Below are 16,111 nucleotides of genomic sequence, written 5' to 3' on the forward strand. Positions count from 1 at the left end.
CAATTGCTCCAGCCACTGAGGAGAATCGGGCAGAAGAGATTTTGGGGACGCACGCACGCACAGACATACGCACAGAGCTTTGTAAATTATAGGATGATAAAACATTTGAGTACATACGGATGGAGGAATGCAGGTATGTACTCAAATGGTAAATATGAATTATTATTAATTGGAGTCGAGTTAAATCAATTTGTCTCAAAACCATTAACATATATTAGAATGTAGATCTTGTGGGGGGCGTCATTTTTCAGTTTTTTTAGGACTTGGAGGGCCGGATTGAGATGGTCAAAGGGCCATCAAAGGGCCATCTCTGTCGTATGTTGCCCATGTGTGTCTTAGCTGATACAGAGATGGAGCAGGTACCCACTGCATTCTACATACTACTATATTTTTTAGAATGCTTTCCATTCTGTCATACAGAATGCAGTTTAACCTGTAACCTGTGTAGCATGCAGTTTAACCTGTAACCTGTGTAGCATGCAGTTTAACCTGTAACCTGTGTAGCATGCAGTTTAACCTGTAACCTGTGTAGCATGCAGTTTAACCTGTGACCTGTGTAGCATACAGTGCCTCCATCAGGTGCACACATAGGAGCCAAGCAGTGCTTTCATAGGAGAAATTGCCCTTCTCTTATTTACATATTGATCTTCATTAACCACAGTTGCTCTCCACCCTGTTCTCGTTCAATACAATGTAGGTTAGGTTGCTTTGTTTTCTCATCCTGATAACAAGTCTGAAAACATTTCAGTTGAGCATGGCAGTCTCCATGTTTCTTGTTAAAACCAGAGTATAAGAGGCACGGAAATAGCAAATTAAGTTGTCACCACTCGCTATGCAACACTTTTAAAAACACGCAGCAGTAGAAGGAAATGTAAACATTTCTTAGACATATGTGGGTGTGAAGTGTGGTTTACATTATAGGACATTATGCAAGTAACACTCAAAAGTGTGAACTTAGGCCTACTGTTGACAGGCTTTTTAGCTTATCTATGAATCATTATCATTCATATATGTAATTATATGAAGTATGTACACTTTTACTAGACTGCTGGGTCTATATTGTTTAACTAATCTGTTGCCTAAATTGCTACTGTCCTCCACACAGTGGGGGTTGGGATAGTTGGGTAGTCTTTCTTACAATTTATATTCGCTAATAAATTCTTGCATATATATTTTCAGACAATTAAAACAAAACAAAAAATGTATTGGGAAAGAAAAAAAGGGTGGCCCCCCTGCAATGACTCCAAGGACCACCTATGGGTCAAGGACCCATAGGTGGTGATGTACTGTAGATCCCAGTGGAGAGTGCGTACTGTGATAGGTTTCCTTCTTTGAAGAACACAGCGTGTGGCCATTTGCATTTTAGGGAAGAACAGCCAACCTAAAAGTAACTAGTACTTCACAGCTTTCCTAGAAATGTACTTACAAAAATATTTGTCTTGGAAATGTACTTGAGTGAAAGTAAAAAGTATCAAAAAGTCTAATATTCAAGTCAAGCAAATACTCAAAATCTGTACAGCACTCAAGTACATTTACTCCATTACTGTCCACCACTGCTTTTTACAGATACAATTTCAATGAGACCACCTGGGTGCAAATCAAGTTTTAAAGCTGCTTGCCTGGACCTATTGGAGTGTGACATTCGGTAGGTGTTTTGAAGACACCACTTTTGGTGTAACACCAAACAATGGGCATTGGCCAGTCACAGCTTTTAGAGTTACATGGTAGAATACAGATTTTCTCGTTCTGTCTCCCATTGAGGAAAGAAGCAGAAGCAAAGCAGGCGTCAATGGCTGCTTTGCTGGTTAACCACAATGACACAGACGCCTCTTACGTCAGCAGAGGGGTCTCATAAAAGTCTGTGGAACAAGATAAGTGAGTCACCATTGCACTCGTACTGATCATGATGGCATGTTTGAATCTTCACCTGGGAGTTGTATCGATAATTAGTATTATTGCTATTGGTTTTGCTGCATCCTGCAATGAAAAACAGCTTGAGAATAATGCTGGGAGATGCTGTGATCTCTGTCCTCCAGGTAAGATGTCATAATAATTGCGTGTCAGCCAGTAAGGTTGTTTTGTGATTAGTTTAAAATCATGAAATGAATAATCCTTATATATCCTATATATACAGTAGGTGAATAACTATTTCTGAGTATGTTTCTGATTATAGTGCTCATATTGAATTGCATATAACTTTTGAAGGTGAAGTCATGAAGGAGATCTGCTCGGAATCTCTTACTGTCACATGTGGTCCGTGTGAGAAGGGTTACTACTCTGAAGGATATACCCCCCTCCCTTGTGTCCAGTGCACTACATGCCCCCATGGTAAGACAAGAAAATACTGACTTACATGACATAATCTATAGCAATGTTTGATGTAAAAAGGTATTACAAAAACAACGTAAAGCAAGTAAACCTTTTTTTGACTGTGGTGACACCGCAGTCTAACAACAATTCTTTTTTAGGACGGCTCAAGCGAAGCGAGCCGTCCTCTATAGACAGAGATGAAAGGCGTCTGAGGTATGTAGGAGTTAACCTCTCGAGCTATATAAAGAGAGGAGGTGGCTTAGGCGAAAAAGGGGCGTAACGGGGCGTGATTTGGTCAGGGACTCTCTGTTTGTGGGAAAAAGGGGGCGGTCTTGCTAAAAAAGGGTCTGGAACGCGTCGTCATTGCTTCGTTGCCACCGATTGGTTGCTGCAACTTGGCTTCATGCAGGGCGACGCCCCCTCTTTGCTCCAAACACCGATTGGTTGCTGGCTTCATGCAGGGAGACGCCCCCTCTCACGCCCCCTCTCAGGTCTGAACATGCCCCCTCTCACATCTGAACATGTTTGCACCGCCGCCATTGTTCCAACACCAGTGTCCACGCAGCCTAAAGCCCCGCCCTCCCCTCTACACACTTCATGCCGTATCACTCTGCAAAGAGGCATCAGAATTTTGTATTAAATTATAGAATGCACCAAAACATTAATAAGTGTCGACTTGAATCTATTTAAGCCACAATAAAGCCCCGCTTTTATTTTTGATATTTTTTGGGGTTTATTTCGCATAGTTTTAGATGATTTTCCGTGCACATTTCTTCATTTAAGCATCGCGAGCTGCGAACGGCCTTTTTGCATGTAGTTGAAGCGCAAGGGGGGGAGAGAGTCGCAGATAGACAGCTGGAGAGTTGAATAACCTCCTCTTCAAATAACCAGATTTATTTACCAAAGTAGCCTATGTAGGCGACCTACATGTTTATGTTTTAGCTTAGACACGGGTAGCCTACAATAGTTGGTAGATGATTGGTTTCTTTTAGGAGCGCTTTGTGATGCACCGTGCAGTTAAATCCGCGGTGTCAATAAATTCCACTGCCCGCTCTTTGATGAGTCCTCCATCCTCCATGAATCGAATACAAACTGCAACTAGTTCCCGTTTGGAAAGCGGGAAATCTTTATACGCGAGTAGGCCTATTGCAAAATATTGTCCAATGTCCACTGAGTTCAGCCTTTATTTTACCAAGCAGGACTGATGCTGCAGCCTGAAGCAGCTTGTCCTGAAAGTGGTTTAGGCGGTCGATCGCGGTGGCTACCGTTCGTTTAGGCGTCCTCGCGTCGATGAGTTTGCTCTGGACAAACTTTTTTTTTTACGCTGGTGCCATTGCTGCCTCTCTGCTGTCTCAACAATCAAAAATGAAGAGAACGAGGCCAGGACATGTGTGTGCTGTTTATATTGTGCGCTTATGTCATGACGTAGAAAACCGGTTCTGTGAATGAGGGACACAGACAGACACATTTCACACTCGAGTGTGAAATGGGATTCTGAGAATACACATTGGCTCAATTGCTCAAAAGACCCAACATCCTCCAGACACGCAGGACGTAGAGAGAATGGATGTGTATTACGTTATTTGTCAGCCTTAAGTATAGGGGCGATATTCATAGTAAATACACAAAAAGCTGTCTGGCGGAAGGAAGGCACAGTGGCCCTCATTTATCAACGCGGTGCAGCCCGAATAATGAACGTACGGCGATATTACCGCACCTTTCGGCATTTATCAATATATCCTGACGTGGCCTTCATCCTACTTTACGCTGAGATCTCACGTCTGGTCGAGACCAGTCGTTGACGTTGCCTGCGCCCGTTTATTCCATTTTAGACCTGCGGCGCAGACGGTCTGACAGGCATCTGGACACATATATCCACTCCAAAATGTATATCTACACTAATAAATAATCCCTGTGAAAATATAACATTTTATAAAGTAATTTAAACAAACTGCTTTAACAGTCACTCGGTTAAGCTTGCAGATCTGCATGGCTGCGTTGGCTATTTGAAAATAGCAGATCTACAAGCTCACAACAGGTCCCATTGCGACGCGTTGTGAGCTTGTGGATCTGCTATTTTCAGCGCAGCAGCGATTCTGCGAGATAATTTTCGGGAGCCCCGACATTCTTTTCATGGACACTGAGGTCTACAAACTTACAGTAGCTTGTCCTATGTTATGGAGTTATGTCATAGAGAGTTATGTAGGCTACACAACCTGGCTGGGTTAAGGATATAAACCCGACGCTCCAATATTAACGTGGCGGCACGGAATCACTGCATTCCGCCCGAGTCTCAAAATGCACAATTTGTGAGCGCCATCATGTTCACACATTACAACAACAATAAGGCTCAAACCCATTCAGGGACATTAATCACTTATACAAAATGTTTTGCATCAATGAAGTCAATAACATGCTATTCAATCTGTCGCATCATACACATGGACATAGTAAATGCATCTGTATGTTTACACATTGAAATGTGAAAACATAGTGGAGCACAATAGCATAAGTGTAATGTCACCTTAAACATGTAGGCTAGCTTTGTTGTTTTATAGCAATAGTATATAAATGAATTTCCTGTCATCAAACCTATGTATTCCTTTTTACGTTACTGTATGTGTTGTTTAGCATAGGACAACCACAACATTCAGGTCATCTGTTTGTAACATCGCATCCGGGGTACTACAGCCAACGTCATTGTCAAGACAACATAGAGAGTGTGTGAATGGCCCCTGCTGGACGGGCTGCTTTCCAAGTTAGCAGTACTTCATAACGTCACTATATCACACAGGTTTATAGACCTTTAGTTATGAATTGCATTGCAAACTGACGTGATTCAAATATAAATGAAATGGCATGGTGGAAAGAAGTCATCGAATGTTTTACTTAAGTAAAAGTATCAATACTGCAATGTACAAGTACTGCATGATGAGAAAAGATTCGGAGATAATAATGTGCTTCAGTAAAACTATTAGTATTTAAATGGGCTTACAGTACCCAAAGTACAAAAATGTTTGCAAATAGCAGATGTGGAGCTGACAACGCAACTTAAACTACGATAAACTAAGCGTTATTCTCTGCCAGCCCTTGAAATACCCGTACACACAATTAGCTTTGGTGCCATGAGGTCAGCTTGTACATGGGCAGTTTAAAACATATTTTTTATAGGCTAGGCTACATGTTACCACTTGAAAATGGGACATTGTGCATAATGACTACTTTTACATTTGATACTTTACGTACATTATGAAGCCAATACTTTTGTACTTGTGAAACTCTAGTAGGCTACATGTGGAATTCCGGACCATTTGTAACAGAATATTTTAATATTGTTAGCCTTCAGTGCTATCATGCACAGTTCTAAACTAATTCGTCTCATCGTCCGACAACAGCACAGTCAAATGCAAAAATCACACATTGCAAAAAGCACACATTTCTTTGATGATGATGTTGCTTTGGTAATTGTTGTCGGCCAACCGAGCGCGTCCTCCTCTCGGAATGGGTCGCTCCGCTCTGCTCCGCTCTTTGATGAACAGCTGGCTCTCCCGCACGTCCTCCACGTTGCTTGTCCGACTCGGAACCGAAGTCCCTCTCGTCTCGTGGGGGTTGGTTTGGCAGAGATGATTACGTTTCGCCTCTCCCACGACGCTCGTCGACAAGAGACCCACGACGTCGAGCTAGCCTAGCACTCCTCACGTGAACAACACCAATCTCCGTACTTTCCTCGTCGCACGGGCTGACTGTTAAATAACTGTACCGATATCTGAGCTCAACCTAACTCAAGCTATTCCCTTCGGTCCAGGGACGAATACACGTAGTAGATTTGGCGTAAAACACTCAAACTACAACACAACAACTACACATAAAAACACGCAAAACCGATACTGACTTTTGGTAATTTATTAACACACACACACACACACACGGTTACTAAACTACTAATACTTGGTACAGTATCTGATAGCCTCAGCCAGCCCAAGAGAAACTACACACATTAGCTCTCCTTAAAGTGGGTGCTAAAGATAAGCATTGTAAGTCGCTGTTGCAGTAGGTTATTTAACTGTAAACAGAAAACACACAAATGGAAAATACTATTAAAACTACGCAAACAACATGTATAATAAAATAACACACAAAATGACCATTTTCCATGCACAATTGTTTACCAGCTCGCATTCAACGTGCAGTCGTTCTCATATGCTGGGATGAAATGCTCTTTCAGATGTAAACAACTTTACTGCGCATGTGCAAGACCACTCGTGGAATTCCTTTGCAATAACACACAAGTTTCACATAAACACGGATGTTTGTCGCATCACAAAATTAAGTCATTCTTCCCATGACATCTTAACCCTGAATCTACACATTTCCACAGGAATCAAAACCACAAAGAACATTTGCAAATTGGAGTAAATACGGTTAAATGTGTGGTAAAAGTGGAATCGAAAATAACAGTGCGCTTGTATGAGGTTACCAAACACACTGTTTTTAGCCAAACACAGTACTGTCCGCTATTAATTACTTACTGATCGACGCAAGTCCACGTTATTATGCTTTTTCATGGCCTTGTAAAGACGACCACTTCCGCATTTTCTTCTTCGGTGGTATAAACTATGACACGGTTGCCAGATTTTCGAGAGAGTAATAAGCAACCAGGTCAATGAAAACAAGCCCAAAGATGTAAGTGACTATTAGGCTATATGAGCACTATAAACCTATATGCATCGGCTTTTTGAAAATAGACGATTTGGAAATAGCCGATCTACAAGCTCACAACAAAATAATAAAAACAAATAAAAAGCAACTAGTAATATTTGCAAGCAACTTCACAGAGAACGAGGTCGCTTATAATTACTATACATGGCAACACTAGTTACAAACAAAACATGTGTCATGAAATAGCAGATCTACAAGCTCACAACGCGTCGCCGCCTTGTGAGCTTGTAGATCTGCTATTTTGTATTTTGATTGAATACTGTATTTACAAAAGTATTTGTAGCTATGATTCCCTGCTTTCATATGACATGAAATAACAAAAATGAAAAAAGCCTAGATGACTTATCTGTTGTCGTGGTGGGTTAGATAGATAGATAGATAGATAGATAGATCGATCGATAGATAGATACACACATGCATTTTTTTTTAAAATCTCAATAGCACAATACCTCCCTACAGCAAACCACATCCCATCTTCACTTTTAAAGACCCACCCACACAACAGCATTACTTCAATTCACGTCTACACAAAGTAGCTTCAATGATGTACATGTTAATGCTTAATACCTTTTCATGCCACCTCATGCATTGTTTTTCTCCTCTGAATGTACATAGCCATGGCAGGATATGGCCTTCGACATAAGGTCTTACAGTGGCCTTCATGTAACATCACTGGTAATTAGAGTCCGACCGATAGGGATTTTTGTGACCGATACCGATAACCGATTTTAGAGAGGTTTGGATTATATCGGTCACCGATAACCGATATGCAACCGATATTGTGAATTTTATTAGCTGGAATGAAAATAGGCCTTTTCTGATTTTTTTTTTTTACATTTACTCAAGTACTGTACTTAGGAAAATTTTAAGTAAAATTTTGAGGTATTTTTTTTACTATTATTATTATTATTAGTAGTAGTAGTAGTAGGCTAGTAGTAGTAGTAGTAGTAGTAGTAGGCTAGTAGTAGTAGTAGTAGTAGTAGTAGTAAAGTATTGGAAAGTATTTCCAATTTTCAACACTTTTACTTCTACTCCATCTCAGAGGCAAATATTATACTTTTACTCCACTACAATTATTTGAAAACTTTAGTTACTAGTTACTTTGTAGATTAAGCTCTAGAATATTATAAACAAAACACACATTAACCACTTCAGCCCTACACATATCTGCCATTTGAAAATAACAGATTTACAAGCTTGTAGATCTGCTATTTTCCAAAGATTTTTATACATTTGAAATCTTGTTGAACAGGACATCGTGACAGTCGACCGTCGTGTATCCATGGCTATTACTCCCTCTAACATTTCCCATGTTTTTAGCAGTGGTGGAAAAAGTACTCAAATTCTTTACTTAAGTAAAAGTACCAATACTGCAATAAATACTCTTGTTACAAGTAAAAGTCCAGAATTCAAAATTTACTTGAGTAAAAGTACAAAAGTATTGGCATCAAAATGTACTTAAAGTACCAAAAGTAAAAGTACTAAATATTTGAAAATAGCAGATCGAGCTTGTAGATCGGCTAGGTATAAAATAGGGTTAAAGTGGTTAATGTATGTTTCATTATATCATAATTTATATCTGAAAAGTAACTAGTAACTAAAGTTTTCAAATAAATGTAGTGGAGTAAAAGTACAATAGTTGCCTCTGAGATGTAGTGGAGTAGTAGTAAAAGTATTGGAAATTGGAAATACTCAAGTAAAGTACCGATACCTCAAAATTGTACTTAAGTACAGTACTTGAGTAAATGTACTTAGTTACTTTCCACCACTGTTTTTTAGTGTATTGAAATAATGTCATGCATATTTGTCCAGTGCATAGCCTACTGCAGGCCTTGTTGACTAGATTTAGGAGAGATTTTTAAGCTCTTGCTCCTGAAATGATCGATTATTTTTAAGGGGAAACGCCATCATTTAACATGCAAGTCAATGGGTGAGAAGGAGATTGCCAGGCACAAATGGTAGTGTAGGTAATTAATGTATTTGTGCAAGATGACCCTGCTACTGTATATAAAATGTGTATATTACTCGTTCATCATGGTTCATGTTCAAATAGCTCAATCCAAAATATAATGCTGTAGGCCTAAGTGTTAAGGTTGTTACACACCGGGGCGATTTTTTCGTGCGAATAATGCGTTTTTTTTAAAAAACCTTATAAAGTCAATGGCTCCGTACATGGAGCGAAAAAGCGAAAAAGCGAAGCGAAAAAAGCGTCTTTTAATTATTCGGAACGAGTCCGAATTTTGCGTATATTCGCTATTTTCGCCGGTGTGTAAGGACCTTAAGGCTGTATTTACGCACCTGCTTAATTGTAATTAATGCTTCAACATAATTATGACCGGTATTTTTTATCAGATGTCTGATAAATTTGATTCATTCCGGACATTGGGACCAGCAGGTTACAATCCTATATCGCAACCCCTGGTATACCACATTGCTTAGCAGAGTTCAGTGATGCAAATGCATGTCAAGTTGATCAACAGATTGTATTATTCCCCAATGCAATAACAGTACTGAAATGAAGGCTATAAGGGCAATAATGGGAGCCCTTTTTTTTAAAAGTAACTTCAAAGTTACTTTTCACAGTAACGCATTACTTTTTGGTGTAAGTAACTAGTAAAGTAACTGAGTTACTTTTAAATGAAGTAACTAGTAATGGCATTGGTAACTGGTCACTGGTTTTCAGTAACTAGCACAACACTAGCACAACACTACAACGGTGTCTAACCGAGAGTTATACTTCTCCAGTACAACGGTGTCTAACCGAGAGTTATACTTCTCCAGTACAACGGTGTCTAACCGAGAGTTATACTTCTCCAGTACAACGGTGTCTAACCGAGAGTCCATGCAGATCACAGTTGACAAATATTATATATTATCAGAGCTATTATTAATGTTATCGGTCTTATCGGGATGACGTCATAATTCCTGATATCGAACCGATAATTATGGGGCCGATACTTATCGTGCACTAATAATTTTATCGCAAATTATTTTTATATTTTTCTCTGTTGTTGGTGACAACTCTAGTGCGTCCCATGGACGCCACGACGGTGTCATGAATGCGTCCTTTCACAATATTGTGCGTCAGCGACGCAGGACGCAGGCCTATGAGCATCTCTGCTCAGTGCGGCTGCAGAGTTCATGTGCAACATCTTGCATGCATGGCTGTGGCTTTACAGTTTTCCTTCGCCGTGTCTGTAGGTCACCCCCAGGGACCCCCAAGGGTCTCCAGGGACCCCTAGGGGGGGGGGGGGGGGGGGGGGAACGCGGACCTCCTTTTTTTTTTTTTTTTTTTCATCCCATGCTTTTGGACCCCCAAAACTATTTTCTTTTTGGGGGGGGGGGGGGGGGGGGGGGCTGCGCCGTCCATCATGACATCTATGTCATTCTTTCTTGTTTAGAGGTGTTTCTTTGCGCACAAAAAAGTGTGTGCTCTTCAAATGTGGGCATTTTATCATTTATTTAGTCGGAAAAAATGGACATGGCATTGAAAGAAAACGGTTAAATGTGTGGGTGTGACCTTTGTGATGATTGGATTCACTCTCGCTTGCCAAGTTCTCAGACATTCCAGCGTGTGTGTGTGTGTGTGTGGTCCTTGCCCACCCCTCTCCATTCTGCCAGGCAGTAAACCTTGCATCACAGGGCGCTCCTCAGAGTTGAAAAAGACAGCTTTCGCTGGCCAGTGATTTTCGGCACAGCGACTCGCTCGCCTGGCGTCTCGCTCGGCGGTGCCTGTCGTGGCTCAAGTTCGCTTCAGACGGTGCGCCTCCATCATTGTAACAGTTTTTTTGCCTATCTAATTTACTAATATTAGGGGCTGTAGTCTGTTCTCACCTCACTGGAGGCGAGCGTTCCCGCGCCAAGTGGGGCGAGTGGTCCGCCGCTGCGGGCGAGCGTTCCGCGCCAAACGGGCGAGCATTCCGTGAAAAGAATAGGGGCGAGTGTGTTTTGAGGCAAGCGCTCCTTCAAAATATTTTTTTCCTAGCACCAAATCTCTTCAAATGTGGTCTGTAGCCAAATATACTGAATCAATTTGTGTGTCCTTCACATGAAACCACTGGATAAGGGGTTTACAAATGTGACTAGACCTAAAGTTTTCACACTCTTTTGGAACTATTACTAGGCCTGTATGTATTCACACCGTATATTTGAACTCTCTCAGAGTTGAACTAATTCTCACTCAGTGGTGACCGAGACTGTTTACAGAAGTACATAAAATATATATTTCCGGACAATGTGACATGGAACATGTGTGGTTGTTTTCTTATCTCTCTACAGTCTATGAAAGGAACTGTACACCAACCACAGACGCAGCATGCTCGTGCCGTTCTGGCTTCCTGTGTTCCAACAATGTCTGTTCAGAATGTCTGCTCAAACAATGCAGTAAGGGAGAACAACTGGAGAGACATGGTAAGAATGGTATTTGTTTAGTTAAATTCATGATATGAAGACATGATACTATGATGTCCGTTTACACAAAAGTGTGTCTTGCATCGCATGCTTCAACTAGAAAGATATGCTCCGCGCGTATCTCTGCCAGGCTGGGTGGCCTACCCAGGGTTGTGTAAGTCATGGGTGTGCAGCAGTCAGGACCCAAGGGGTGAAATAGCATTTCTACGATATACAGTTCAGCTTTTCGTATTTCTGGCACCACCTATGGTGGTCATAAGTGAACATGCTTTTGAAGGGCCCCTCAACATGCGATTCCAATTTGGTCTTGTATTTTGCACAATGTTGAACATTTTGGAAGCCAATTACAGGCAAGCATTATGGAATATCAAAAAGCTGTTTGACACTCCTTGTTACATGACTTCTAAGATCATGTGTACCTAATTTGGTGAAGATTTGTAAGACTAAAATCATGTTTCTGCAGTAAACAGCAGTTGTGGCCATTGACTTATGGGTCAATAGGTAAAATTGTTTTTGTTATTCAAATTTGGGGTCAACTGTATTTTTGGCAGTCTTTGTTTCCAAGATTATCTCCAAACAGACGGACCCACAAACACAGACAGATAGACAGACAGACAGACAGGGGCAAACACATAATCTCCGTCCCAAGCCTTCGGCCTGGCGGAGATAGCAGTGATCAACAACATTAAAGGAGAGATCCGGCCATTTTAAGTGTTATCTTTGATGTGTCGCTAATCACTTCTCTCACAGAACCTGGCGTCTGTGAGAGAAACAAGCAACCAGCGTCATCTCGTTCTGCACGAACGGTAGCTTGTGCGTGACATTCAGTGCATGTTTGAGTATCATGAGACTCGATGAGCAGTAGTAGAGAAAAAACTAACTTTGCATCGGTTATAATAGATGATTTTCACTCTTACACGGGCTCCCATTATGCCAACGGACGGGGTCGCCAGACTGGACGACAGGGGACTCTCTGGAATAACTCAACGTCCCTTTCAATGTTGGTGAGTGATTAGCGACACATCAAAGATAACACTTAAAATGGCCGGATCTCTCCTTTAAATCTGACATAAAAGTTAAAGTACACATGACGTCTAAACATCTGAACACCAGTTTGCCTATGCCTAGAAATGTCTAGACGTGACATGATTTGAGACATCAAATAACGCAAAACTAAGTTAACCCATGTTATAAACCTTTTGCACCATTTCAGGTGCCCGCTGGGCACCGGCCTACTCAGGAACGATGCAAATAGGGAATGCATGCCCCACCCTGTTATACAATACCCATTATACCCGTTGTCAGACTACCCGTTGGAACCATCTGTCTGTATCCCTTTTGTGTCCCATCTGTCTGTCTGCCTGTGTCCCTTTTATGCCCATATATATGAAGATCTCTGATCTCACTGTTATCAGTATATGGCCATACAGTATATGGGCATGCCCATATACTGTATGGGCATACCAGGGGGATCTGCGGTTCTGGAAAGTCCTTGTGCAGTGGTAAACGTCTGTGGAGAAGGTGTGAAGAGTGCAAACTGACTGTGGAAAGTGGACAGACTAACTAATCAAATGGCAGGTGTGGGTAATTAGACAGGTGGGGAATTTGCCAAATCAATCTTAGGCTGGGGTTGCCATGGCAATCATTTGGCTCATTTGGGCCAGAGCCTTTACTGGCGGTTCTGGACAACCGCCTATCCAACCGACTCGATGCCGGGCACTGCACTTCCTCGGGTCGTCGGCGACGTACGTGGCGGATTTGAAGTCTGTCTGTCCAACGGTTCTCCAGATACCTGGATTACAGACGATTCTGTGCATTTATTGTACGATGGACATTAACCAGAAACCATTTGCTTCCTTGCAGGACAAATTGAATATAAATATAAATGTGAACCATGCCCAGATAATACGTATTCTGACACAAATGACGGCAACTGCAAGACATTGACACAGTAAGAACCACCATTTCAATAATGTTCTGAGAAAATGTTATGCTGTTTAGCAATCCTGATCAATCAATCAATCCATATAAATAATGTCTTCCTCTGAACAACAGGTGCAGTGCAAATGGCATGATGGCAGTATTTCCAGGGAACAAAACCCACAATGCAATTTGTCAGATTTTTGGTATGAAGATATTTAACAACACAATACTGATAATGTTTTCATTTGAATTACATTTGAGTGCAGTAATCTTTATTTTCAGTGAAAGCAGGTGACGGAGATCCCACCAAAGTGATTCTCACAGTAGGCTTTGTTACCATTGCCTTCACCTTCCTTATCTTCCTGATGCATGCCTACATAAAGAACAATAGGAAGCGCAAAGACAGTAAGCATACCTGAATATGTTGACTAATGCATGCACGTGAAGATTATGTGCATTTTATCACTTACAAGGCTCACATATCAAAATCAAAATGATTTCGTTAAAATTTAGCATGCTGTTTTCTTTCTACCTCAGAGAACTGCCATGCTGCCAACAGTGTGATGATGTCACCAGAGTCACATGAATGTTCCTTGTCAGAGGAGGAGAGCAGAGGACAGCTCATCCACCAGGCTGAATCCAGTGATGATGGCAGTTCTGCTCAGTCCCTGAAACACATCACAGTTTGCTAAGTTGTTGCCACCAGCCACCTCGTGTGGCTTGGCTGTCCTCTGCCATTCAGAGACGCAGTCAAGTAATAGATGTCCAAACACATTTATTGTAGAGCCGAGCGTGGCAAGAAGTTACAAGCCAGAGCCAGATTAGCTGTTCCTGTTCACAGATGACTCGGCTCTGCTGTTCTCGGACAGGGACAGGCTGCAGGTTGAGAAAACTCTCAGCTCTGAACTCGACACGATCCGCATCTGGCTCGCTGACAACAAACTGTCATTACACTTGGGTAAAACTGAATCCATTCTCTTTGGGTCCAATGCTAACCTTAGCAAGGCTGTGAGTTTCACAATCAAAGCGGGTGATGATGATCTCAAGAAAGGAGGAAATGACCTACCTGGGTTCGATCTTGGAGGTTAACCTCTGCGGTGATAAAATGGCCGTTAGAGTGATCAAAAAAGTCAACCAAAGAACACGCTATCTGTATAGGATTTCCCCTCTCGTCAGTAAGAATACCTTGAAGATTCCTGCAGGGGCCCTCATAAAAGGTCATGTTGATTATGCATGCCTCTCATGGTATCACAACACCACCAAGGCCTTAAAAATAAGGCTCCAAACATCCCAAAACAAACTAGTAAGGCTACTTCTTGGCCTCAACCACAAAACCCATCTAACCCCTGTTCACTTTGCTAGGGTTGGATGGCTCAGGGTTGAGGACAGAGAACAGCAACTTGCTATGGGCCTGGTGTACAAGATTCGACAAAACATTGGGATCCCCCTGTACTTGTCAAAATACTTCCAAAACGTAAATGAAGTCCACGATCATACAGTAACACCAGAGGCAGCTCCACGGATCATGTTCAACCCAGATTTGGCTCAACAAAGGGAATGAATTCGGTCTCATGCTATTCAACAAAAATGTGGAATGCCTTACCAAAAGGAGTAAAGTAGTGTAAAACCCTACTCACTTTCAAAAATGCCCTAAAGATACACCTTCAGGAGGCTGCAATTCGAAAATGGCCCCTGTCAAAGTCTTAACCTAACCGCCCCTTCTTCTTACAAAAGGTAACCTGGGTGTTTTCCATTTGAGCCCTGTAGCTGTGTCTCTGTATACCCTGTGAGGAATTATAGGTTGGCAAACCCAGTGCCTTTTTTAAAATCACTTCTCAAAACATACTTTTACAGGACGGCCTTGTAATTCTTCTATTCCTCTTTTTCCAAAACACTTTTTCATCGGGTCTTGTGTTTGATTATGTTTTTGATGTTTATATCCTGATTATTGTGCACTATTTTATATTGTTCCACAAAGCACTATGTAACTTTGTTTTGAAAAGTGCTATACAAATAAAGTATATATATATTTTATAAACATAAGCATGTGTGAGTGTGAACACATTACCTAAGTAACATTACATAATAAAATGTATGAAGCTATAAAACAAATTACTTTGACCAACTGCAACTGGGTATTAGTTGTTACTATGTAATGCATTACTTCCACTATTGTATGCTAATGAAAAGGCAGTTTGTCTAATTTGCTATTTTGACTTTTATTTGATTTTGTAATATATCCTGCAACAATTATACTGTAGTGTGTGCTGCAACTTCTGAGTTGCTTGTCTTTCATCATGACATTGAAATAGGTCTATAGGCTGCTAAAATAGCATTTGAATATCAATAACCTTACTGTGGTATTGTTATATTTATTATATATATTCTATTTAGTCTACAGCTTCCATTTAATATTATGTCATTTGAGGGTGTTTAAGGCAAAAGTAAATATACTGCATTGGCTGGCACGGGGAGTAATATTGTAATATAACTCATTACTTTTAATTGAAAGTAATACGTAGGCCTAAAATATTAAACGTTACATTTTGTGTGCAACCTCACCATCACTGCTGATGACTACTGTCTGTTTTGGCAGCAAACAACATTTGATATTACAAGCTTACATGGCGAGGCAGGGTTTTATGCAAAGAATAATTGCACATTTCTACAAAAAGTTATGAAAATATTGTCTTTGGCCAGTAATGCATGATAAAACAAACCTCTGAATTACCTTCTAGAAGAGATAGTC

The 16,111-nt window shown here is 41.0% G+C and overlaps 1 protein-coding gene across 1 annotated transcript; it reads left to right on the forward strand.

Moving 5' to 3' along the window:
• Positions 1–1,903: 1,903 nt before the first annotated feature.
• tnfrsf18 (tumor necrosis factor receptor superfamily, member 18) lies at positions 1,904–14,999 on the forward strand (the record flags this gene model as incomplete). Its single annotated transcript, XM_084062799.1, has 7 exons — positions 1,904–2,036; positions 2,206–2,328; positions 11,308–11,439; positions 13,303–13,390; positions 13,495–13,565; positions 13,645–13,767; positions 13,900–14,999. The coding sequence occupies 7 exons, from the start codon at positions 1,904–1,906 to the stop codon at positions 14,052–14,054; spliced, it is 825 nt and encodes a 274-aa protein (XP_083918925.1). The 3' UTR covers positions 14,055–14,999.
• Between the last annotated feature and the right edge of the window lie 1,112 nt (positions 15,000–16,111).

Source organism: Gymnoscopelus microlampas (assembly GCF_963454915.1).
Source record: "Gymnoscopelus microlampas genome assembly, chromosome: 7".
NCBI classification, from domain to species: Eukaryota; Metazoa; Chordata; class Actinopteri; order Myctophiformes; family Myctophidae; genus Gymnoscopelus; species Gymnoscopelus microlampas.